The 27,107-nt window shown below is 42.3% G+C and overlaps 2 protein-coding genes across 2 annotated transcripts; one reads left to right on the top strand and one right to left on the bottom strand.

The window, feature by feature from the left end:
• Positions 1–252: 252 nt before the first annotated feature.
• On the top strand, positions 253–9,632 carry fzr1b (fizzy/cell division cycle 20 related 1b). Its single transcript, XM_049598607.1, has 14 exons — positions 253–438; positions 784–965; positions 2,910–3,011; positions 3,121–3,184; positions 3,296–3,423; positions 3,612–3,694; positions 3,796–3,979; positions 5,829–5,894; positions 6,043–6,145; positions 6,391–6,572; positions 6,717–6,950; positions 7,120–7,224; positions 7,596–7,688; positions 8,865–9,632. Exons 2-14 carry the CDS (start codon positions 888–890, stop codon positions 8,904–8,906), a joined length of 1,464 nt encoding a protein of 487 aa, XP_049454564.1. The 5' UTR covers positions 253–438; positions 784–887; the 3' UTR covers positions 8,907–9,632.
• Positions 9,462–26,924, bottom strand: LOC125902339 (importin-13-like). The gene is made up of 22 exons (XM_049598600.1): positions 26,811–26,924; positions 26,532–26,653; positions 24,716–24,841; positions 23,647–24,287; positions 23,029–23,169; positions 22,777–22,918; positions 20,801–20,967; positions 20,523–20,643; positions 20,187–20,334; positions 19,884–20,065; positions 19,781–19,807; positions 19,523–19,657; positions 17,991–18,137; positions 17,335–17,415; positions 17,083–17,220; positions 16,873–16,969; positions 13,853–13,905; positions 13,705–13,771; positions 13,317–13,375; positions 12,974–13,063; positions 12,192–12,373; positions 9,462–9,904 (listed from the first exon to the last, which is right to left on the bottom strand). Exons 2-22 carry the CDS (start codon positions 26,598–26,600, stop codon positions 9,811–9,813), a joined length of 2,907 nt encoding a protein of 968 aa, XP_049454557.1. The 5' UTR covers positions 26,601–26,653; positions 26,811–26,924; the 3' UTR covers positions 9,462–9,810.
• Positions 26,925–27,107: the final 183 nt, after the last annotated feature.

Below are 27,107 nucleotides of genomic sequence, written 5' to 3'. Positions count from 1 at the left end.
AAAGTCATTAAGTATAAAGATGAAAAACAATATTAAGTATGTAGGTCATCAAGTATTTTCAGGTTAACACCACAGGGTTAACACATGCAGTGCCTAATAAGCCTCTGCCGCCACTTGGTATATTATTTTGCAGTGCAGTAGTGACATCTTGTGGCCACATGGGGACTTTAAATGCAGTGAGCATGTTTCACCAGCGGGCGTCGCTGTTGAGCCGCGCGCTGTGCTGACTGCACAGAGCAGAAGTCAACCAAAGAATTTCTGCTACAGCTGATTCGGTCGCCATCTTTGTCGCGAACATAAACAACACCAGTGAGTCTCGCTGTCGTTTGGATGTATCGCTGTTCGGGAGAAAGCGACAACAGTCTCTCCGCCGCAGCGAAGACACTTCCAGACGAAGATGACCGTTGATTTGGTCACCTGAGCCGCCGTGTCAGCCGGGTAAGAGAGCCTCTGTGTCGAGCAGCAGCAGCAACAGCAGAGTCGTCAGCTGATGTTACATCGCTTTTAAATGGGTTGTTGTGTGCGAGAGCATGATGCCATGACAACGACGCGGCTGTCATTAGCACACTGTGGACCGATTCTACCTCGAAACCTGTCTGCTTTGACGCTAGTTCGAAACGGAAAACGCAAATATGGTTTTTAAACCATGTAGCGACAACATTAAAACCAGCTGACAGGCGCTGACCCGCACACACACCATGCTAACCAGGCCATTTGGTGTGTGTTAACCTAGCTACAGGAGCTGCCTGTGTCTCTGTATTAAACTCACATGTTTTTCCACAGAGATGGGGATCCGAGGTGGATTTCCTCAACGGGAGGGAGCGGAGGTTTAAGCGGGGGGCGGGGAGGGCAGCAGAGGGGCCTTGCTGCCCGGCAGCCCTGAGGAGATGGACCAAGAGTACGAGAGACGGCTGCTGAGGCAAATCAACCACCAGAACCTGCCGACAGAGGCCCGCCTGTCAAAGGTGAGTCGCACACTGAGGTAGAGAAGCTGGTAGTGTTTCAGAATGATGGTGTGTGACAGTTTGGTGAGACTAGTGTGGCACAAATAAGCTTCTATTACCCAAATACTGTGGTGGAATATAACTAAGTACACTTACTTAAGTAGTCTGCTGTATTTAAAGGGCAACACTACCTCAGTTACACTATGGAATATGTTGTCTCCATGGCTATCTTGGTGAACCTGAGCTACTCTTTCTCAAAGAAAGAAGCAAAACAAAGTATCAGGTTTGTGATGTCATCAAGTATCAAGTCTGGTTTTCTTTTTTTGTACTGAAATGAGCTTTGTCCTCCTGAGACCCTGTGTCCTCATATGAGGACATCATATTTTTGGTTTCCTGCATCTTGTACTTCACACGGGGTCATCCCTGTGTTCCCCGAGTCCTATGTTCCCCCTATGTTCTGCACCTGGGGAACATAGGTTCCTATGCGACAAATAGCCTATGCGGTGTGTATAGGCTATGTGAGTTATTTCCAGCACCTGTATTCTATAGGCTATGCATGAATGGGACAGACACTGTCAACATTACGAAGGCATCAAGCTTCTCCATTCATTCACATAAAACCGATAGCCAATTACAACCTAGAATAACCTACATTATAGTATTTGGATATGCACGTCACACAGGCTAAATCTTATGCAACTATGTGGGAAAATGCTGAATTAAATCAGGGAAGTCCCGCATAGGCTATTTGTCGTGGAATTTGGCAATTATAGTGAGCCCTTTCTAAATATATGTGACTCTTGGGGAGCGTTGTCTGCGCCTTTGGGCATTGAATCACGCGATCACATGAGGTAAGTGCGTTTTTCTTTTGCGTTTCGAAGGGAACATTGGACCCGGGAAATATAGGACCCTTTTTCGGAAAAGCGGGGAATAAAGGACCCTTTTCCGGAAATAAAGGATCCTATGTTCCCCCCTGTGTTCTGCACCCAGGGAACATGGGACCCTTTTTCAGAAAAGCGGGAAACATAGGACCTTTTTTGGAAAAAGGGTCCTATGTTCTCCGGTCCCTATATTATGGGGGAACATAGGACCCGGGGAACATAGGTACAGTCTCCTTCACACTGCCTTAGACCTGTTGTTCTCATTTGTTGACACTTTTTTGTGTCATCTAGTGGTAAAAAGAGCACAATACCCTAATCCATGTTAAAACAAGATGGCAGCCATCTTTGCTAAGTCAGTCTGCAGCCAACTCCGACACAAAAGCATACAGGATCTAAAACCTGATCACATTTTATGACTGAAACTTCTTTATTTATGATTAATTAAGTTTGTAGTTTGATATGACAACAAATCTGACCAATTTTAGCGACAGTGATAAGCTGAGGAAGTACTCGTTTGAGGACATTGGGAATTCATTATCGCTTACAATGTTCGGTACTTATACTTATCAGATCCTACTGATCCCACAGGGCTAGGTGAAAATAAAAGTGCATACCAAACAAAAGTTCAGGTCTCAGGAGGACATGTTATTTCCATGGCCGAGATAAGTTCAATCAATATATGTGAACCTGAGCTGCTCTCTCAGAGCCAGAGACAAGATAAATAAGTCTCAAACTCATCAAGTGTCAAGTCTGGTGGTCGTTTTTGTACTTAAATGAGCTTTATTTCACTATAGTGTCCTCTGTCTCTAATCAAAAAATCTACTGGTATACTCAGAACAGTCCTTTGGGTGCTCCTAGTGTCATCTATTACATCTTTCACCTTTCATTGTCAATAGAGCAGCTCCAGACAGGGGCGTAACTACAGACAGTTGCACTGGGGCACCTTGGGTGGAGGGGCCCAAAGAGAGAGCCGGTCTTTGCAAGTCAGATTGCCACCTGGGAAATATACCTGTGCTCAAAGATAAATGATAAAATAAGAATTTTATTGATTCATGGTCTCAATGCCTCTCTTTGTCCATCCCAGTGTGTGAGTGCTACCTGCAGTCCTGTCAGTGTGAAGTCAGGGGACCGCTTCATTCCCACGCGTGCTGGAAGCAACTGGAGCATCAACTTCCACTATGCCAATGTGAGCAGTTCGTTCTTCATCATGTTAATCAGCCAGTCACTTTTACACTGCCCACAACGACTCAGCCTGGTAATCACAAACTGACGTGCTCTTCCTTTTCTCTCTGCAGGAGAACTGTCGCTCGCCAAGTCAGAACCATAAAGCAAAGGATGCCAGTTCAGACTCAAGCAAAGGTTTGACATTTCTACTTTTTATGAATCATTCTAGTTGTCATTTTAATCCTGAGCTATATCTCTCCATAGTTTTTGATTCATCACCTTTTTTTTTTACTGTCGCCCCTCCAGATGCTGTGGCTTATGCTGCCCTGTTGAGGAATGAGTTACTGGGGGCAGGGATAGAGACTGTGCCAGACCCTCACACAGACGACCGGCGGCACGCAGTCCTCTCTCAAGACTCTCACAGCCTTTTTAGGGTACGAGTCATTTTAAAAAAAAAAAAAAAAAAAGGCTATTCCAGAATAACTTGTTTCAAAATAGCTCCTTGAAGTCACTAACACTGACTTCATAATGATGACGCTCTTAAGATAGCAGTATTGATACTAATTTGTTAGTATATGACTTATCTGTGAACTAATCTGCTTCATGTGTTCATTCTCTGCAGTACACTGTCCACACGAAGAGAGTGCCTTTCGATAGCGATAACGAAGTCTCACCCTACTCCCTTTCTCCGCTTAGTAACAAGAGGTATGGCGTATATCACATGTTGCACACCGAACAGAAATGATGCTTAAACTGTGCTGTGAGCTCATGTAGCTTTTCCCTTTTTCTCCTCCACATTTCTGTAGTCACAAGCTGCTCCGCTCTCCTCGTAAACCAGCCCGTAAGATCTCCAAGATCCCATTCAAAGTGCTGGATGCTCCAGAGCTGCAGGATGACTTTTACCTCAACCTGGTAGACTGGTCAGCGGGCAACTTGCTCAGTGTCGGCCTGGGAGCCTGCGTCTACCTGTGGAGTGCCTGCACCAGCCAGGTCAGAGGAAGACTTGTGACTAATGGGAGGAACAGATTTTGCATCCGGTCCAGTATTGAGAAAGAGCACAGCACCAGGGTAATTGTGCACCGTCATTTTTGACAGGCTCAAATTGTTATTATACATGTCTGACAACATTATGGGAAGGGATCCCTTCAGAGAAAGACCTTTTTGTTGAAGAGTATGATCTTTATGGTTAACCAGAAAAGGCCCCAAAATTACTGTTGCCAAAGCCACCAGACTCCATCTTACTATATAATGATGAAAACTCTGTCTGTGTGTGGGTGTGTCTGTTCCACGTTTTTCTCCTCACTGACTTGGTCAATCCATGTGAAATTTGGCACAGTGGTAGAGGGTCATGGGAGGATGCGAATGAAGCAATATTACATCAACTGGCCAAAGGGGGGCGCTATAGCAACTGATTGAAATTGCAAACTTTGAATGGGCATATCTCATCCCCCCTATGCCGTAGAGACATGAAACTTTGCACAGAGATGCCTCTCCTCATGAGGAACAAATTTGCCTCCAGAACCCATAATTTCCGGTTCTATAGATTTTCCGCCATTTTGAATTTTTTGAAAAACACTTAAAATCGATCTCTTCCTAGGAAGTTTGACCGATCTGCATGAAACTCGGTGAACATAGTCTAGGGACCAATATCTAAAGTTCCCTCTTGGCAAAAGTTGGAAAACTTACTAAAACTGAGCTTCTATAAGGCAATGGATATTGCTGAGGGCGTGGCTCATCACATAAAGGTGTATAACATCTCAAGGGTTTCACCGATCACCACGCAACTTTGTAGACATATGACCACACATAATCTGAGGGGACCCCTCCATTACTGACCCTATCAAATAAAATGGGGGCGCTACAGAGCTAATTTCTTATCTAGGCCTAACCGCCATATCGATTTTTACTAAACTTGGAAGATATGTAGAACAGGACGCCTCAAGGTGACTGGAGAAATTTAACTGTAATTGGCAACTGGGTGGTGCTATAACAACAGAAAAATGCTTAAAAATTGCTAAAATGTGACCGATCGCTGTGGCTCCCCCTGTGGCCCAATGTTGTTGTTTTTTTCTAATTTTTGGTCTGACTAAGTCATGGTATGGTATGCTGTACATAATCACGGAAACTGTCGGTGTGTCATTCTGTCAGTCAGTCATTCTGTCTGTCCCATGTTTTTCTACTCACTGACGTGGTCAATCTATGTGAAACTGCACAGAGGCATTGAGGATTGGCATCGTAGAAGGTGACAAAGCTACCAATGGGTATGGACTAGTTTATATAAACAGTAATTTTATCATTGTGAAACACACTTCATTAAAAGTCAACAGAAACAACTTAAAACTCAGTAAAGCCATTTTACTTAGCCTTACCACTGTTCCAACAATCACCAACTGTTTAGCTAAATAAACCTGTAATTCACCCAGTTAGATGTGACAATATGCTGGCTCTATTCACGCTGAAATTACAGTTTATTTGAATGGAGTCTGGTGGGTTTGATGATAATTATCTTGGGGATATTTCTGTTTAAACAAAAAGGATTTTACTCTTGAACACAAAGGTCTATCTCTGTAGGGATCCTTTCCATAATGTTGTCAGACACCTAGAATAAAAATCTGAGCCTGTCGGTGGCAAAAACAAACACTTTTAGTGGATATAAATTGATGGTTACATTGTAGGTTGTTTCGCAGCTGCCAGCTGCAGCACTCTCAATCAATACTGGACCAGTTTTAAAAATAATTGTCTCCATTCATCATTTAGACAGAAAAAAACATGGGAAAATAGGATCCAGGTTTAGAGTACTGAATTTACCCTTAAATGTTTGTGCATTGTGTTCTAACAGGTGACAAGATTATGCGACCTTTCAGTGGATGGGGACTCGGTTACATCCGTTTGTTGGAATGAGAGGGTGAGCAGCCAGAACTGAATCTACTGCTTATTTATGACAGTAGTGTAGAGAAAATTAAGAAAATGTAGTGTAGAGAAAATTAACCATTTGTAGGATAGAAATAATAGGAAAGTAACAGTGTGTTTCACTTTGGCTCTGGTCCTATCAGGGGAGTCTTGTTGCTGTCGGAACCCACAAGGGTTACGTTCAGATCTGGGACGCAGCAGGAGGGAGGAAGCTTACCAGCCTGGAGGGTCACTCAGCACGTGTAGGTCAGTCATAGCTGAAGTAAAGTGGAATTACAAAGTGCTGGTCAAAATGTGTTTGCTAAAACTAAAAGGAAAAAAATAAAAATCTTCCAACAGAGGTTTTGAATAGAATTTTTTATTTTTTGTATTGTAAAATATACTGCATATTGTACAACCAAACATGCATTGTTATCATATAACAAACACCAGATGGATTCTTTATAGCACAGTGAAATATAAGACCCTCCCTCCCATCCTTTGTGCTCAAGGTGCCCTGGCGTGGAATGGAGAGCAGCTGTCGTCTGGGAGTCGGGACCGAGTGATCCTACAACGAGATGTCAGAACCCCCCCTTCAGCTGAGAGGAGGCTCCAAGGTCACAGACAAGAAGTGTGTGGTCTCAAATGGTCTCCTGACCACCAACACCTCGCATCCGGGGGCAACGACAACAAGGTTGAGATACTTTAAAACTTTTTATTTATTTATTTTTTTTATTTCAAGATTGTCAAGTTATTTAATCTGTAAATTAACATAAATAATCTCTGAGAATTAAAGTGAACATGTTCAAGATTCTGTTCCTTGTTTTGTCCTGCCCAGTTGCTGGTGTGGAACAGCTCCAGCCTTCTCCCTGTGCAGCAGTACAGCGACCACCTGGCAGCAGTGAAGGCCATCGCCTGGTCACCCCACCAACACGGCCTGCTGGCATCGGGTGGCGGCACCGCTGACCGCTGCCTGCGCTTCTGGAACACACTGACAGGTCAGGCGCTGCAGAGCACAGACACTGGCTCCCAAGTCTGCAACCTGGCATGGTCCAAACACGCCAACGAATTGGTGAGGAGACACACACGCTCACAAATGTATATACGACTCTGAAGATTCAATCTGTGTGTGCAGATTTTGGCCAGTTCAATGATAATGATATCTATGTTTTATATTAACAAAAATGTAATTGTATCTTTGGATAAAACTATCAAGTAAATTGTTTTCTCCTTGTTTACAGGTGAGCACTCACGGCTACTCTCAGAACCAGATCCTGGTGTGGAAGTATCCGTCGCTAACACAGGTGGCCAAGTTAACAGGACACTCCTACAGAGTGCTGTATCTGGTAAGACAACAGGTTTAAATGAATGGCCATGCAAGGTTAAGGTCAATGTAACTAGACTACCAACCCTATCGTGCTTTTAGTCTCTTAGAGGCACAGGAAGCAAACACATGTCCAGTGTTTCAATACATAAATCATTTGGTGGAAGAAGTATTCCTGATGAAATACCATAGTGTAAAAATAATATGTTAAAAGCCATTTTTCATCACATACTATACTATGACATTTTATGCCATTTTTGATCACATGCTATACTATGACTTTTTTATGCTATTATGAAAAATGGCATCAATCAGTCATAATGTTTGTCATAAAGCCAAAATGTTTACCATTCTCACCAGTTCTTCTCTGTGTGTCCTCCTTGTCCTTCTCAGGCTGTGTCACCAGATGGGGAGGCCATAGTTACAGGAGCAGGGGATGAGACACTACGTTTCTGGAATGTCTTCAGTAAGACACGCTGCACCAAGGTACAGTATATATGTCAAATATAGTGCTATGTAACCCTTCTATACAAAATAAAATACACACATCAAAGTCTGGTCTCATTTTAAAGGGCCAGTGTGTAATATTTGGCATGGTTTATTGTCAATCTGAATCTGAATATTCTGCCCATTAATATGTTTATACAAGTGTATAATCGTTATAAAATAAAATTCGTTTGGTTTGGTGAAACAGCAGAGTGTTAGTAGTTCGTGGATAGAGAGTAGTGAAAAGTTTTTTTAGTTATAAAGTTTGCGAATGGACCACGCTTACCATGCAACAGGAGAGAATGAACCCGAACCGTCATCTGCGAGGAAAAGAAGACGCAACTTCACTCCTTGTGATGCACTCTCTGCGGCGCTTTTCCTCCTGATGATATATCTCCCCAACGATGGTAGCAGTAGCACCGAATCCCATTCTGTGCATTCAGCCTCTCTTCTCGCCCGCTCAGCATCAAACACATGGAGTTCCTCATCTGTATGCTCCGGCTCAAACAGGTATGGCTCTGGGGCTGTGTCCGCTACAAGAAACTCTTCAAAATCGCGTTCAAAGTCGTCCATTGCAGCTACTATAGTCTGGAGATATCACTAGGCTAAATTAACAGCTGAGCTCTGTTTACCGGCTACGCTGTCAGTCAGTGTGCGGGCTGGAGATTGGCGGAGGGGGGGGGGTCCCCACTCAGTATGGTAAACGAGTATGTGTGTAAAGTTATGGAGGGTGTGTGTGTTACGCTAGAAGAGTCAGAGGTTGGGACGGACTCTTTTACCCCCTGGAGTGTTACCGGAGTTTCTGGAGTGCTCAAATAAACTGGCCTTTTCCCCGAACGCTCCTCTGGTGTCCTGCTCGTGATGGATTCATTACAATATCGTAACATGGTTTAGATTTCTAAATAAACCTTCACCTCGTCGCTAGATAGACCTACTCTTGAAAAACTCGTGCGCAAGGCTTTTTGTCCCTACGAGGCCACCGTCATTTACCAGACAGGAGGGGTGAGCGAGTGAGCCCTGCAATCTAGAATTTGACCACTGATGTCACTGTTTTCAACCCATTTTACACACTGGCCCTTTAAGTTCTTGAATTTAACTAAACAAGACCTTAAAAAGTCAGGGACAATATGATGTATTTTAATGTTTTTGACACCATTTAATTCTTTTATTTGCCAGGAATCAAAGTCAGTGCTGAACCTCTTCACAAGGATACGATAGTGAAAAGCCCTGGTCAGAACTGGTTTCTGGAGGAGCCTACTGAGCTGTGGTTGAAATGCACAGTCACCATCGACACTCACAGACTAGCCCTTAGAGCCCTCTCATCTCAGTGCACCAATCACCACTACGACAGTCCTCCTCAAATCCACCTTTTCTACAGAGGATGCAGTCACAACTTTTAACAACTGCCATCCCTCACAGTGACATCACTGATTAAAAAAACTGTCAGGACATGTTGTCTGCTTAAATAAGTCGGTCTTGTTATCTTTTTCTGTTGTGGAAGTGATTAAATTGTTTTTATTATATATTAGCAGAAGTATACATGTACAAGAGTTCTAAACTATATAATGTAACGACGTCACATTTTTAAAAGGCTCTCCTTTGTAACTGAGAGAAGAAGCCTGGCTCGAGTGTGTGTGTGTGTGTGTATAAGTGTGTTTGTGTGTGTGCGTGTGTGGGGGGTGTCTATATTTTGATAATGTGTGACTATGATCTGCAAGAAGTATACAACAGAAGAGAAACAATAAATAAGTGAACACACACACACACAGTTGCTCATGCAGCTGCAAAGAATGAACTGTTTATTGGTGTCCTGTAACTGGAGTGGAACTTTGGATCAATGCCTGGAGATAAGTGAAGGGCAATGTGACACTTTTCTTTCATTTATCCTGCTTGGAAACTTACAAAGGTATTTTATTAAAAACATGTTGCACAGAGGTCGATGCATCCTGATAACAGTCCACTTAATCAGTGTTTTTGCTTTGGTTCAGTCCAAGTATTATGGTCTTTGATACTCCAGTGTCACCTGCCCAAGTAAACAGTCCTACTTGGTATCTTTTATCACTGAAACAGACTTTTCTTGTTTTGTTGCTTTGTCTTGAATTCGGAGTGCTACCAGCTGGCTCTAGTAATCTGAGTATCCAGACCCCTGAAGGCCCCGACAGAGCAGAGAAAACTCCTTCACAATCTCCTTAACGCGACGCTTGTTGGTTTGTTCCCTGAAAGAAAAAAAGAGTGATATCAATGATTTGTTTTAAAACATGGCACTATACTTCACTGGAATTTGTGTCATTCTAGCACAAACATGTCATCTGAGTCTATGATACGTGATGAGGATATACTTTATAAGTTTCGATATCACTGAAAAAAATGTGAATGAAAAATGTCATAGTATAGCATGGCATAAAAATGTGCCAAAAAAATTCATAGCATATTATGTCCTCCAATGTTGTCCGAAATGATGAAAAAAAGTCATGGTATAGCATGTCGTCAAGAATCATGAAAAAAGTCATAGTACAGTATGTCGTCCAAAATCATGAAAAAATGTCATAGTATATATAGTGTCTCGTCCGAAATGGTGAAAAATTGTTATAGTATGGCATGAAAATGTGCCAAAAAATGTCATAGTATAGTATGGCATAAAAATGTGCTCAAAATTGTTATAGTATAGAATGGCATTAAATTATGACAAAAAATACCATAGTATAGTATGGCATAAACATATGATGAAAACTGTCATGGTTAAGTATGGCATAAAAATATGCCAAAAAATGTCATAGTATAGTATGGCATAAAAATGTGATAAAAAATGTCATAGTATAGAATGTTGTCTGAAATGATGAAAAAATGTTGTGGTATAGTATGGCGTCCAGAATCATGAAAAAAAGTCATAGTTTAGTATGTCATCCAAAATCATTAAAAACAACAGTCATAGTATAGTTTGTCGTCCGAAATCATGAAAAAATATAGTATAGTATGACGTCCAAAATTATGAAAATAAGTTGAAGTATAAGTATGTTCTCCAAAATCATGCAAAATCCTATAGTAAGTCACCTGAAATCATGAGAAAAAGTCATAGTAAAGCATGTCATCCAAAATCGTGAAAGAAAGTCACAGTATAGTCATCCGAAATCATGAAAAAATGTCATAGTATAGTATATCGTCCGAAATGATGAAAAAAAGGTCACAGTATAGTATGTCGTCCGAAATGATGAAAAAAAAGTCACAGTATAGTATGTCGTCCGAAATCATGAAAAAATGTCATAGTATAGTATGACGTCCAAAATTATGAAAATAAGTCATAGTATAAGTATGTTCTCCAAAATCATGCAAAATCCTATAGTAAGTCACCTGAAATCATGAGAAAAAGTCCTAGTAAAGCATGTCATCCAAAATCGTGAAAGAAAGTCACAGTATAGTCATCCGAAATCATGAAAAAATGTCATAGTATAGTATATCATCCGAAATGATGAAAAAAAGTCACAGTATAGTATGTCGTCCGAAGTGATGAAAAAATGTCATAGTATAGTATGTCGTCTGAAATGATGAAAAAATGTCACAGTATAGTATGTCGTCCGAAGTGATGAAAAAATGTCATAGTATAGTATGTCGTCCGAAATGATGAAAAACTGTCATAGTATGGTATGTCGTCTGAAATGATGAAAAAATGTCACAGTATAGTATGTCATCCGAAGTGATGAAAAAAAAGTCATGGTATAGTATGTCGTCCGAAATGATGAAAAAAAAATCATAGTATAGTATATCGTCCGAAGTGGTGAAAAAATGTCATAGTATAGTATGTCGTCCGAAATGATGAAAAAAAAAGTCATAGTATAGTATATCATCCGAAGTGGTGAAAAAATGTCATAGTATATAGTATGTCGTCCGAAATGATGAAAAAAAGTCATGGTATAATATATCATCCGAAATGATGAAAAAAAAGTCACAGTATAGTATGTCGTCCGAAATGATGAAAAAAAAGTCATAGTGTAGTATGTCGTCCGAAATGATGAAAAAATGTCATACTATAATATGTCGCCCAAAATGATGAAAAAATGTCATAGTATAGATTATAGAGTATAGTATAGTGTGTCATCTGAAATTATGAAAACAAGTGAAAGTATAGTATGTTCTCCAAAATCATGAAAAAATGTCATGTCGTCCGAAATGATGAAAAAAGGTCATAGTATAGTGTGTCATCCTAAATGATGAAAATAAGCCATGGTATAGTATGTAGTCTGAAATAATGAAAAACATGTCATAGTATAGTATGGCATAAAAATGTGGAAAAAAAGTAGCATAATATGGCATATACATGTGCTTAAAATGTGCCATCATGATGTGATAGGAAAATGTCATAGTGTAGTTTAATTTGTTTTGTTAAATTTGTTTAACAATGGGTAATTCCATAGTAGTTCCTTCAAGACATGACTGACCGGGCTTCTGTTTCCAAAGATGCATCAAAACAGTGTGGGCAAAAAAAAACTGTAACAGGTTTATTATTACCTCAGAATCTGCTGACTGAAGGTGTGTTTCTGCTCTGCAGAGACCTGGGCCGAGGGAAATCCTGGGGTCTGTAGTGTCTCTTTCAGCCACTGGGACAACAAAGCTGGACAGTGTCTGTTAAGACTCAACAACACCTCAGAGAAGTGCTCCGCCAGACTGCGAGGTGACTCGCCACCAACTGCCTGAGACAGGAGCAAAAACATATGGCATGCTTCCATTAGAAGGCAATTTGGTAATAGTTTTAAATTAGAATAAACATCAGTGATAAAACGTTTGCACTGATATAACAGAAGTAAGTTTACCAAAGAGTAATTGTGTGTTCTGAAATCAATATTCATAATCACACTACACAGGACACTTTGGGGAGACACTGCAGGTGAATAGGGTCAAACGTCCCCGAAACTTCCCCAGACTATTACTAACATTAAGACAATAATTTTTTGTACAAGAAGTTTTTTTAAACTTTATGTTTAAGTATGCAAATGAGGCTGTATATAATTAAATTTGCACTAATAGGCATACATTTCTAATCCAAATATTGCATTATCTCATTTAGTATATGTCTTTTGCATTCATTTCCAGAACAGAAATCTGAACTCAAAGAAACGCCTACACACATATTTTGGATGTTTTTGCCCCCCCACTAGTCTGAAAGAAGACATGTAATTGAAGCAAAATAGCCCAAAATATCATGAAAATCATGCATGAAAAAATATATTTTCACCTATAGTGTCTTCCCTTATTAAAAATATTGTCATTTCTAGTTGTGTCTAGTGGCTCACCTGGAGTATGGTCTCTGTCAGAATCTTTCCATCCCTTTGCAACACTTCACCAAGCAAAGGCATGTCTTTACAACGAGGCAACAGCTCTGTCTGCCAAGGACAGGGCAAAAATCACAAGAGTCTATGAGCTGATGAGTTTAAAAGAACAAATATGAAAATAAATAATAATAATAGGGGGGAGGCATATTAAATATTTTTAAGCACTGGGGAGGGACTTATGGTTTTATTTTGGCTTGAGGGAGGAACATGCATCTTTAATGGTTGCATCTTGTATTTATGATAAATATGTTTCTATGGTCGAGACTGAAAAAAAAATCACTGGGTGCACACTGTCTTAACTTACAAAGAATACAATGGCAGCTTTTACTGTGGGTGTCTCTGGGAACTTCAGTGATAGAATCCCTGGAAGAAACAGAGAGTTTTTTTATTATTAAATATATCAGCGAATGAGTCACACAAAGGGTTGTCTAAGGCAGATATTTTAAAATCATGAAAAACAGAAGAGAAAAAAAGATTCAGAGAGAACAGTTGTGTCTTGATTTTGAACACAGTAAGCCTTGAAAAGTCAAATTTTAGATTGCATTGGCTCAAACATGTAAAATGGATCAAATAATACAATGCAATTAATTTTTAATCTTTAAATAAGCAAAAAAAACAAAGTCTGACATTAGATACTGAGTCATATCCATGAGTATGGCCTGTCTACAGTTCAAGCACATGATGATACTCACCACAGTAAAACAGCGCTTTAACATCCAGCTGGTTGGACAGGTACATATCAGGCTTCCTTTTAAGAATCTAAATGAACACAAAGTGATTAGACGAAGCTTTCTGTGTGCCACAGACGTGCGTAACAGTGGACAAGAATGTTCAACCCACCTGAGCATGAAGATGCATAAATGATTCTGCAATATCGGGATGATCACGTGGACCTGTAAAATAAATATAAGATCAGACGAGACAAACATACATCTAAAAACTAGAATTACCACCTTGTGGTTGTATGCTTCAATGAACCAGTCAAGTTGCAGTTGCAGTTTACATCCATAAAAGTATTTCTGCAGAATATTACAATATCACAGTAAAGCTGACCTTTGACCTTTTAGATATAAAATGTCATCACTTCATAATAGGATCTTACTATACATTTGCATAAAAGTTTGTCATAATTAGCTTATTAACTCTTAAGTTATGGCCAAAAACCTGCTTTCTTAAATCACAGTGACCAGAATCACCAAAATCTACTCAGTTCATACAACTCAATCTGAGTGGACGTTTGTGCTAAATTTCAGGAAATTGCCTCAAGGCTTTCTTGAGATATCGCGTTTACAAAAATAAGACGGAAGCAAGGTCACGGTGACCTTTCTCTTATACCTTCACTATCTAATCAGTTCATCCTTGAGTCCAAGTGGATGTACAGTACAGGCCAAAAGTTTGGACACACCTTCTCATTCAATGCGTTTTCTTTATTTTCATGACTATTTACATTGTAGATTCTCACTGAAGGCATCAAAACTATGAATGAACACATGTGGAGTTATGTACTCAACAAAAAAAGGTGAAATAACTGAAAACATGTTTTATATTCTAGTTTCTTCAAAATAGCCACCCTTTGCTCTGATTACTGCTTTGCACACTCTTGGCATTCTCTCCATGAGCTTCAAGAGGAAGTCACCTGAAATGGTTTTCCAACAGTCTTGAAGGAGTTCCCAGAGGTGTTTAGCACTTGTTGGCCCCTTTGCCTTCACTCTGCGGTCCAGCTCACCCCAAACCATCTCGATTGGGTTCAGGTCCGGTGACTGTGGAGGCCAGGTCATCTGCTGCAGCACTCCATCACTCTCCTTCTTGGTCAAATAGCCCTTACACAGCCTGGAGGTGTGTTTGGGGTCATTGTCCTGTTGAAAAATAAATGATCGTCCCAACTAAACGCAAACCGGATGGGATGGCATGTCGCTGCAGGATGCTGTGGTAGCCATGCTGGTTCAGTGTGCCTTCAATTTTGAATAAATCCCCAACAGTGTCACCAGCAAAACACCCCCACACCATCACACCTCCTCCTCCATGCTTCACAGTGGGAACCAGGCATGTGGAATCCATCCGTTCACCTTTTCTGCCTCTCACAAAGACACGGCGGTTGGAACCAAAGATCTCAAATTTGGACTCATCAGACCAAAGCACAGATTTCCACTGGTCTAATGTCCATTCCTTGTGTTTCTTGGCCCAAACAAATCTCTTCTGCTTGTTGCCTCTCCTTAGCAGTGGTTTCCTAGCAGCTATTTGACCATGAAGGCCTGATTCGCGCAGTCTCCTCTTAACAGTTGTTCTAGAGATGGGTCTGCTGCTAGAACTCTGTGTGGCATTCATCTGCTCTCTGATCTGAGCTGCTGTTAACTTGCGATTTCTGAGGCTGGTGACTCGGATGAACTTATCCTCAGAAGCAGAGGTGACTCTTGGTCTTCCTTTCCTGGGTCAGTCCTCATGTGTGCCAGTTTCATGTAGCGCTGATGGTTTTACTCCACTTGGGGACACATTTAGTTTTTGCAATTTTTCCGGACTGACCTTCATTTCTTAAAGTAATGATGGCCACTCGTTTTCTTTAGTTAGCTGATTGGTTCTTGCCATAATATGAATTTTAACAGTTGTCCAATAGGGCTGTCGGCTGTGTATTAACCTGACTTCTGCACAACACAACTGATGGTCCCAACCCCATTGATAAAGCAAGAAATTCCACTAATTAACCCTGATAAGGCACACCTGTGAAGTGGAAACCATTTCAGGTGACTACCTCTTGAAGCTCATGGAGAGAATGCCAAGAGTGTGCAAAGCAGTAATCAGAGCAAAGGGTGGCTATTTTGAAGAAACTAGAATATAAAACATGTTTTCAGTTATTTCACCTTTTTTTGTTAAGTACATAACTCCACATGTGTTCATTCATAGTTTTGATGCCTTCAGTGAGAATCTACAATGTAAATAGTCATGAAAATAAAGAAAACGCATTGAATGAGAAGGTGTGTCCAAACTTTTGGCCTGTACTGTATGTGCCAAATCTGGAAAAACTCCCTCATGGTGTTCTTGAGATATCACATTCACAAGAATGAGATGGCTGCAAGATGACACTGACCTTGACTTATGACCACCAAAAATGTAATCAGGTCATCGCTGGGTCAAAGTGGACATCTGTGCCAAATTTGAAATAATTCCCCAAATGCGTTCTTGAGATATCGGCTTCACGAGAATGAGACGGACGCAAGGTCATGGAAACCTTTCTATTATACCTTCAGAATGTAATCAGCTCATCCTTGAGTCCAAGTGGACATTTGTGCCATATTTGAAGAAACTCCATTAAGGTGTTCTGAAGATATGGCTTTCACGAAAATGGAACGGCTGAAAGGTCACAGTGACCTTGAACTATGACCACCAAATTATAATCAGTGATCACTGAGTCTGGACATTTGTGCCAAATTTGAAGAAATTCCCTACATGAGTTCTTGAGATATCATGTTCACAAGAATGAGATGGACGCAAGGTCATGGTAACCTATCTCTTGTACCTTCAAAATCTAATCAGTTCATTGTTGAGTCAAAGTGGATGTTTGTGCCGAATTAGAAGAAATTCCCTACAAGAGTTTGTGAGATAAGTTCACAAAAATGACAAGGATGAGGTTACAGTGACCTTAACCTTTGACCTTTGACCACCAAAATCTAGTCAATTCATCCCTAAATCCAAGTGGACATTTGTGCCAAATTTGAAGAAGTTCCTTATATGTGTTCTTGAGATATCATGTTTACAAGAACGGGATGGGCGGATGGACAGACAATCTGAACACATAATGCCTCCAGCCACAGCCATCGCTGTTTAGAGGCATAATAAGTATAAATGTATTTGCAGGTGCTTATTACCTCGCTGAAATATAGCAAGTGTGGTCGAAGTCAACACCTCAATAAGGCTTTTGATGTTCGAGATGTGATGTTCCTCTCCGGCAAATATATGAACCATCTAAAAAAAAAAGAGAAAGAGAATGACATCTGATCCCAAAAACATGTAAAGAGTCTTGATAACACATTGAAGGGCTAATGCTTTTATCCAGGGCCCGATCTGTGGGGGCGTACCTGCCGCGCCAGATCCAGAGCTGAGGCCTGTGGGAAGGCGCTATAGATCTGCCCCAGCATCTCACTCAGCTGAGCCACCATGGGCCCAAAATCATGTAGGAGGGTTCGGACTGACTTATCAAATACCCCACACACTGCCTGTTGAGGGAAGCATAGAGGGCTGTGAGTCAGTAAACACACGCATAGATTAATCACACATGCACACACACAACATCATACATATTTATACAATCAGTTAAAAAACCCTCCTACCTCCACTACATCTGAGTCATCGAGCCACTTGCTGAGGATGGTTTGGATCAGCGTGAATACTTGCTGTAGCACAACAACAACCTAAAAAAAGATCATGATTATTACAAAATGTATTTCAGTATAGGTCTGTTTGGTTCATTTCAGCATATGTAAATATTTTAGATGTTCAGAAATATTGACGCACAAGGCCCATTCTGAGGGTCAATTAACAAACCACCACTTGACTGATGCATTAACAATCACCCCAGGGAGATTTTTTTCCCATTTATGGTAGTTATATGCACAAATTTTCAAGCCATTTGAGATAATCCAATACCTAAAAATCTGTACATTATCGAGGAAAAACATGATACCGTAAACTTCAATTAATAGCCCAGGCTATTATGTGCTTAAATCACTGAAATCAACAGGCCTATATTTGGGACAGGCTTTTAATTCCTTTCACTCAAAACTGTTGCTCAGCAAAGATGGGAAATACATCAAATTGCACCAGAGAGTGAGTAGAAAATAACGGCACTCGGCATAACGACACAACACCCCACGCCCCACAATCAACCCCAAGCTCCGCCTCTGATTTCATATCATTCAAATACAGTATGATAATGGGGTTAGTGGCACCCATGTTCTTGGTACACAGTTTTTATGGCTCAACTTACTGGATTCTGTGTGCTCTGCGAAGGGGGGAGTCTTGGACTAGGTGCTCCCTCTAAGCTGTCTGCTTGTCTGTTGATGTCCAGAGTGGTGAAGAGACTGGACAGCATCCCCAGGATGTGGATCATAGACTGTTTGTTAGCAGGATCAGGCTGTAAAGAGAGACAATGGGTTTGATGTGTAGCCTTTTGATGGCAGCAACAACATAAGAAAAAAAAATATATCACAATGTGACAGCTGTTGTAAGAGCAAAGAGCAATTTTACAGTTCTTTTGCTGTAAAAACTATGTCAAACGCTGCAATGAAAAATGCCAGCAGTATCTGAGTCTCTGTCAACAGACATTTCTGACCTGCTCATTGACTGTCACCCTGGATAAGATTAATTAGACCTCATTAAAATAAAATTCCAGGTCATTATCGCCCAGCCCATCCATCCATCCATCCATCCATCCATCCATTTTCAACCACTTATCCTATGCTAGGTTGCAGGGGCAGCAGGCTGAGCAAAGTACTCCAGACGTCCCTCTCCCCAGCAACGCTTTCCAGTTCCTCCTGGGGGACCCTAAGGCGTTCCCAGGCCAGATGTGATATTAATTCCTCCAGTGTGTTCTGGGTCTGCCCCGGGGCCTCCCAGTATAGGACGTGCTTGGAAAAACCTCAAACGGGAGGTTCCCAGGAAGCATCCTGATCAGATGCCTGAACCACCTCAACTGACCCCTTTCAATCCGAAGGAGCAGCGGCTCTACTCCGAGCTCCCTCCGGATGTCTGAGCTCCTCACCCTATCTTTAAGGCTGAACCCAGCCACCCTTCTAAGGAAACTCATTTCAGCCACTTGTATCCATGATCTCATTCTTTCAGCCATTACCCAGAGCTCATGAACCATAGGTGAGGGTTGGGATATAGATGGGCCGGCAAATCAAATGCTTTGCCTTCTGGCTCAGCTCTCTTTTCACCACAGTGAACAGTCTGACTTAGGGCCCACATCACTGCAGACACTGCGGCAAAACCACCAGACTCCATTGAAATAAACAGGCATTTTAGCGTGTACAAAGCCAGCATATTTTTAAAATCTTACCAGGTGAATTAAGGGTTTATTTCAACCAAAGCAGAGTTGGTGATTGTTGGAACATTAGAAAGTTTTTGGTGGTTTTTGTACATTTTGTTTTGTGTCTGTCGACATTAAATGAAGTGTAATTCTGATTACAAAATTACAGTTTATTTAAATGGAGTCTGGTGGCTCTGGCTATATCGATTTTGGAGCTGTTTGTGCTTCAACACAAAGAGTCTTACTCTTTAACAAAAGGGTCTATCTCTATAGGGATCCTTTCTGTAATGTTGTCAGATACCTAAAATAACAATCTTAGTCTGTCAGTGGCAACAACACTTTTCATGGATGTAAATTGACGTTGTTCACATGCCTCGAATGGTTACATTGCAGCCTGTTTCACCGCTGCTGGCTGCAGCTCTCTTGATCAGTACCAGACCACTTTCAGAGACTGTTTTCTGTACAAGTCATGTGAGTTTCTTTGGACTTACCTCCTGCTGGGCCAGTGAATCCAGCTGCTGGACGTGAGGAGTAATGAGAGAGTGAAGTCTGCCCAGAATCTCGTCTACCGGCAGGGCAGACAGGAGGAAACCCAGAGCCTGCATCAACCACATGCACTGGCTGCTCTGCACACAGACACGCAGAAACACAGAGCAAACATCGTGCATGATGTCCTCAGAGAGACGCCTGGTGCATTTGTGCTTACATCATAGGAGCGAACAGGTGAATGTTTAAGGCTGTTTACTCACCTTATGGATTTCTTTTACCAGTACATCCTGCAAGGGAACACAAGCGTTAATACAAAGAGAGGAATCAACCAGTGTTAAAAAAACAAAAGGCTGTACGTCTGACCTGTGACACGGTCAGGATGTCCTGAGCGTAAGGGCCGAGGTCTTGTCTACACTCCCTGCAGATCCTCTTCAGAGTGGATACACTGGACACAGACAGCTCTGACTTCACAAGGCCCTGGAGCACCATGGGTAATATGCCACCCAACATCACGGGGTGGTCAGCCAGCCACTCAGCCAGGGATCCTGGGCAACAGGGGAAATTCAGTAAGGGGGTGCATGTCATGGGTTTGTTACAGCTGAGTCAGTTGATGACGCCGCTACATATAAACCCTCTATCCAACCCCAATACCCTATAGGTATGTACCTATAGTGTACATGACGGTGTCAGCCAGCATGATGTTGCTGATGTTGATTCTGGGGATGAGACCAATAAGACCAGGGATGACATCAGAGTAGTTCACATCTATCGTCTCAGCTATGGACTGGAAGCCAAATAAGAGCGCCTCTGTGTCCTGATGGGGGACAAACACAAAGTGTGATGTTAGGTAAAGAGAGGGGAAACATGCTCGGAGTTACGCACAGTGAGAAAGGGAAACTAGAATTTAAAAAACAATATTTACTTTGTGAAATATTGTGCAGGTAAAACCTCACACAGATAGTAGATGTTTATGGAATAGGAGTCAGTGATTAATGACATTACCTGCCATACTGCTGACTGTTGGGGGTCCATCAGCTGTCTGCCCAGCCTGTCGTAGAGGTTACTGAGGAGCTCTGCTCCCAGCATTTCATACACATACATCAGAGTGTCAGAAATGTCCACCCTTAAATGCAAAATAGACACGGAAACATAGTTGGAGATCATCTGTACTATTCAATGGATTGCCATGCACTCAAATCTAGATACTTTACCTCTTGTGTGAGAAGAGTTAAGTCCAGTTTTAGAGTTCCTTACACACATTCTTTAGTTTTTTGTCTTACCTGTAAATTCTAAATTGCTCCTTGTCATCAGAAGACCAGGAGGCGTACTCATCCTGGGAGGGATAGTGGGATTTATGCAGTAGCACATCCACCAGTTGGAAGTAAACCGGCCTGTAGACCTGCAGGTAAACTGCCTGCTTGTCCTCCTCAAATGACAAGATGTCATCCTGAACATGCAAGAAAGAATTAGAAGGACAGTTTGGTGTCTAAATCCTTGGGACACAACAACATACATTGTTTGAAATCAGAAGTCTGGTAAAGTCAAAAAAACTAACAAAAAAAACATAAGAAGCTGAAAATACAGCCTCCTCTTGAAGCTCTCCCCTCTCAGTCTTAAGCCCCTCCAACCAGACGACCACAGGCATATGCACATCCTTCATACAGTAACCCAGTGTTCCCTATTAACTGGTTTATTTAATCTTCTTTCATTGTAAAGTTACATGTGGCACAGTCACTGAGCCCCTCTTTGCGCTGCTCTTTCAGTTTCTGTATATCAGACCGCAAATGAGACAAGAATTAGGTGCTAGCCACTCCACAGTCCCTCCATCTCACTCCCCACGGCTCTAGACTGCTTCCCCAGGAGAAGAGTGGTTTGCAGCTCAGGAGAAAGGCCTTTGGTCGGCGGCTGTAGCGGCCAGAGCAAACCCCCAGCGCTGGGTGACACAGCAGGCTGATGGCCAGTGACCAGTGGCAGTACTGGGTTCAACCTGTGTAACAGCAGCAACAGAAAGTTTGTTGATCTGACAGGGCTGTCTGGTCCACCAGAGCTAGGGTTTGTGCCAGCTGGATTCATGCTGCAGCCACTGACTGGGGGTCCATCTCAGGAGCTGCTGCCAGCTCTCCTCCCAACAAGGTGGTCTGTGGCGGTAAGGAGTGAGGCGGAGGACACAGTACGTTTACATGACATTCAAGAAAATCCATTTATCGTCTTAGTCCGACTAAAACCAGACTTTTAAAAGACAGGTAAACATGTTAGTCTGACTGAAATCTTATTAAATCAAATTTCCCAAAGTCGGACTAACACACCCAGATAATGTGATCGGGAGTCGAATTACTCCTGCATGTATACAGTCAATCAGACCCAAACTGGCCAAGACGCTCGTTGCATGATCCACAGTTTCCGTTGCCCCGGGCTTTAACCTGGAAAGCATTAAATGCGCAACAGATGAAGAAGAAGACAGTTACAAAATGATGGACGGACAAAATGTGCAGAGGTGTAAACCTGTCCACCATAGTACCACTTTGCCGCTAGCTAACCACAGCTAACTTGTTGTTGATTGTTTGGTCCGTGATGTAATAGGTCAACCGGAAAAGGGTCCAATACTAACAAGCTAAAAGGGGGCATGTTGCCACCAATCATAGCGCATACTTAGGTCAATGAATCTGTATATTCGGACGAGGACAGTAGTCAAATGTGCATGTAAACATACTGACTGTGATTCAAGGCTAATGTTAGCTAAATAAATGTAAACTTGAAACCACAGTTGTGAGCTTTTGACTCCAGTTAGCAGAAGTCTAAACTATGAGCAACATTTTATCTCCATCTCTGAAACTTTTATTTTTATATCACTAGTCTTTCGTTTGGTTTATTGCCGGACTCTTTGGGTTTTCTTTGCAGTGTAGGTAGTTGTTGCCAATGCTGGAATCAGAACTCTCCCCTGCTGGATTCTCTGCCATTAAATCAGGCTTTCCCTATCTGAAGGGATGTGCATATGTATCTGCATTCATAGAACAGCCAGTAGGAATGCCCTCTCTCTGAAATCACCTGCAATTGGCCAAAATCTCCCGTCACAGGCTAGATTTTCTGAAGCCTGAAAACAGAGCCAAGAGGAGGTGCAAAAATCTTGTTGTCTCTCAACAAAATGCTGACTGTGGGGGTAACTTACTAAACTGCAAAGAATACATGTTTAAGGTGGAAAAAATAAATCCACATGGGAGCCCAAAAGCTCTACAAAGCATTCATTCATTCACCTTACCTGCAGGGTGTACCAGAAGGTGAGTGTAAGGGAGCTGGTGGTCTCACTGACTGGGTAGTGTCCAGGGATGCCGGTACAGAAAAGAATCATGTTAACCAAAGCCAGATACTCCTGCCAGTGCTCCACCTGTTCCAACAAAACCCTGTCATGCACAAACACATTGATCCAAATTAAGAAATAAAAACAATCTACTGAAGCTGGGTTAAAGGATGGCAGTGTGTGTGTAGGGTGCGTAGGCCTATCTGTGTTCACCTGGAGTGTGTTTCCCCCATGGCCACAGCAATGCGACAGATCCCATGTGAGGTTTCCATGTCCCCATCCTGAGCTGCTGTCTTCAGCTGGTCATGGAGGCCCAACACCAGAGGCATCAAGCTGACCAGAGCATCAATGTACCTGCACACACGTTTGGATTCACATGCCTGGAAACTATGACCTTAAAGGAACACTTGACCCTAAAATCAAAGGTAAATATTCTTTTCTGGCAGTAGATGCACGCCTCCCTCTGCGTGGTGATACGGTTAATGGTGTTAGTTTGGTAGAAAGAGAGAAGTTCCTACATGAAACTGCTCACAACAAGCTCTGTGAATTATCTTCAGTAAGCGAGTCATGATTTCTGAAAAGAGACATTGATGTTGAGTTTTTCCAAATGTATTTCTTGGCGCTTTGAGCACCACAAGCTGAGTGCCATCTAGTTTCATTATATTGTAGAGAAGGCAGACATCTCTACTGCCGATATCTCCAACACTCTGCAACTCACACCAAAACAATCTAGACTGATAAACAGTACGACAGGTAAGAGGAGAAATATGCATTTTTGATTTTGGGGTGAACTGTCCCTTTAATGAATGTATGCTGCAGTGTGTTTCTCACCTCTGGCTGTCAGGTTGTGAGATGGCGTTGACTATCGTCTCCACAGCTGTATCAAACAGCTCTGAGTTGGACAGCGCGGTGAAACAGTCCTGGACCAGTTCATGACTCTCCCCTAACGGCACGTCCAGCCCCACCCAGCTGGACAGGCAGCGGAGCACCTTGTCCTTCACCTGGTCAGAGGAGTCCTGACTTTGGAGCAGCTGACGCAGCATGGGACACACCACCGCCCACTCCCCAGCCAGGGCCTCTCTCAGCTGGGCACGACGAGCCTGAGTTAGCCGGCTGCTCTGGAACTCCTCTGGAAGTACGGTGAGGAGCTCCAGCAGTGCGAGGCAGTGTGCGTGAGGGTCCTGGGAGGCCTCTGCGCCAGTGCTGCATTCAGAGTCAGGCTTCTGTGGCTGAAAGGCCCTCACCATGTCTGCCACCGGCTGGGACCAAGCCTGTGGAATTAAGTTAAGAGCCATAGAGGCCAGGGCAACACACAGCCTGGTTAGCACCATTTTGGGCCCTGAGGAGAAATGAAGGATGTGAGAGAGGAGCTGCATCCTCAGGCTCTCATGTTGGTCTGTGGGGAGGTCACTCCAGTGACGGGAGATCTTGGTGTGGAGGGTGCTGGCACCATAAAACTGAACCTCTGGGAGCTGGAAAGAGACAAACTCACATTATGGAGATAATGTAAGGGCATAGAATTGGATGCTAGGGACATGTACCTACCAATATCCAGTGACAACTAAATTTTCCTTGTTTGTTTGGAAGAGGAGGAGACCTCTGTGGATACTTTGGCTCCCAGCAAAAACCTCCTGAACAGTAAACACTGAGGGAATCCTTACCAGGAGAAGTTTCAGCTGGTTGCAATCTGCAATCCTACTGCTAGATGCCACTGTATCTCCCTAAATCTTAAACATTGTCCCTTGAAGCATTTAACACTTAGAATTTTCTAGGGAAGGATTGCCAGAACACCACTTATTATGTGTGTGTCTTTCTTAACGCTGCCTAATATTCTTGCACACTGCAGTAGTCGCAGACTAGTTGTAAAGATGTCTGAGCAGAAGCACAGCAGCACACCAACCTTGTCAGGGCTGAGCAGGGCCCAACAGAACTGCCATGCCTGCGCAGAGGCCTGGGCCTGGGTCAGCCACTTCTGGGCTACATTCTTATTTGCCATGTCTGGGTCAAAGTACAGCTGGTAGAGAGCCTGCAGGAGGAGAAGAACCAATGCAAAGGGTAACCTTAAACAAAAAATTATTTGGTAATAATTGATATTGATGAGGACATCAGAGTGGATCAAAATCATGACAACACTCAATCTCTTCTTGGTCCTAGCCCTAAATTGACCAACCTATAGCGCTAACTCCCTTGTTAACTATTTGCCTCTAAGAACACGATCATCTGCTGCTGGTTTATTGGAGGTTCCCAGCAACAGCTGAAAGAAAATCAGGGATGCGGTCTCTGTCAGTTACGCCTCAAATCTATAAAACACACTACCTATAGATATCAGAGAAGACAATTAGCTAAATATTTTTTAAAAGAAAGCTAAAAATGTATCAGTGGGCCTGAAACTCCTTCCTTTTACACTTCACGCTACTGCAATTCATCTTTTAAATTATCTGTAAATATTTTTTGAATTGTTTTTATTGTTCGATCCCGGGTGGGAGAGCCCTTCTGTACAGAGTTTGCAAATTCTCCCCGTGTCAGCGTGGGTTTTCTCCAGGTACTCCAGCTTCCTCCCACAGTCCAAAGAAACATGCAGGTTAACTGATAACTCTAAGTTGTCCGTAGGTGTGAATGTGAGTGTGGATGGTTGTCTGCCTCTATGTGTCAGCCCTGTGATAGTCTGGAGACCTGACCAGGGTGTACCCCGCCTCTCACCCAGTGTCAGCTGCCCTCCAGCCCCCCCGCGACCCTCAAGTGGATAAGCAGTTAGAAAATGGATGGATGGATGTTTTTATTGTTTTCTTATTTCTTTTATTGATAATTAGTCTATTAACTTTTTTTTAAAAAAAAAAAAAAAACAACAACTAGAAATTCCTTTATTCCACTGAACTCCTTGGCATAATTTTTTATTAGTTACTCATCTATTTATGTGTCTTTGCATCACTGTATGTTATAGTATGTGTGCAAGGCAAGCTGTTTAAACAAATTGCCCTGGTGGGATTGACAAATCTGAATCTGAATCTGAAAATTATTTTAAATGATTGTTTCTTACTTGGTTTTACAATTTTATTATCTTATGATTTAGGTGCTGCTGAGGTGACACAGTGGTGGTTTCCATGTGAAGCACTCTGAGCATGTAATGCCATTATTGTAAAGCATTTCTTGTATGACAGATGGTATCTAAATAAAGTTTATTGGTATTATTATTTCCTCTGTTTTGACTGAGGAGATACAGTAATGACAGCGTGTGTTTTACGTTGTGTAACAGGTTGATTCATGACACTTCTTTACACAGGAGTCATTTTTAATTGAATGGCTGAGTTGCACCAATAGTCATGCATGCTGCATGTCCAATTGTTTGAATAGAGTTGTGAAAAAAAAAGTGTTGTCATGGCAACTAATCCAAGGCACATGGTGTTAGTTATTATTAGGACAGCATATGCTTATAGCTGGTATCATGTTACAAAATGTCCAGTTTGTCTAATCTCCCCTATGTTGAGCTACAGTTAAGAAACAGACAGCTCCTATTTGATGGAACTGCTGCTGTTTTATTTTTACATTAGTTATTACATCAAATAAAATATATAAATCAATATGAGATGATGCAATTCTTTGTGGCACACATATGTATTCAAATTCGTGTATGAGTGGTCCTACAGCAGCTCCACCTGTAGGTACAGTTCAATAAACAGTCACCTGGTGAAGCGCGTGATCATTGACAAGTAACTCACCGACTCCACATTCTCCACCGTCAACTCCAACTCCACCGGGCTGTCTCCCGGATTGGCTGGAGGCTCCATCTGGCGCAGCGTGAAGGTGCCTCCCTGTTGCAGTTTCCCTCAGAAATCAAAACCTGATCGGCCCAAAAAAAATAGAGAGAAGTGATTAAAACGAGGAGACACTGTCCTCTAAAGTGTGTCAGAGCACGCTGACAGAGGACGCAGCGGGTCATTCAGCTGTCCATACAGTACACATGTGGGCAGTGCGCTCAGGCGTGACGACACACTGACCTCTGAGAAGGCTGAAAAAGTTGTCTCACATTACCACCAGCTGACACCCTATTCACCTATCACGGTTCAATGTCTATATACCAACAGTGGAGCCCACAATAATCATGAACACAGTGAAAGTTGCGCTCCACAACAGGCGTTCCTGACGCACACAACTGCGCCTCTGACGCACTGACAGCTGATTGGAGCAGCAGTGCGGCTGCAAACTGATGCATGTCGGAGGAATATGCAGACATAAGTGACGGGCAGGAAAAACAAAGAGCAGGAGAGTGACATTTGTAGATAGATTAGGAATAA

Source organism: Epinephelus fuscoguttatus, linkage group LG15, assembly GCF_011397635.1.
Source record: "Epinephelus fuscoguttatus linkage group LG15, E.fuscoguttatus.final_Chr_v1".
In the NCBI taxonomy this organism is placed as follows: domain Eukaryota; kingdom Metazoa; phylum Chordata; class Actinopteri; order Perciformes; family Serranidae; genus Epinephelus; species Epinephelus fuscoguttatus.
This window is presented reverse-complemented; position numbering and strand designations above follow the sequence as displayed.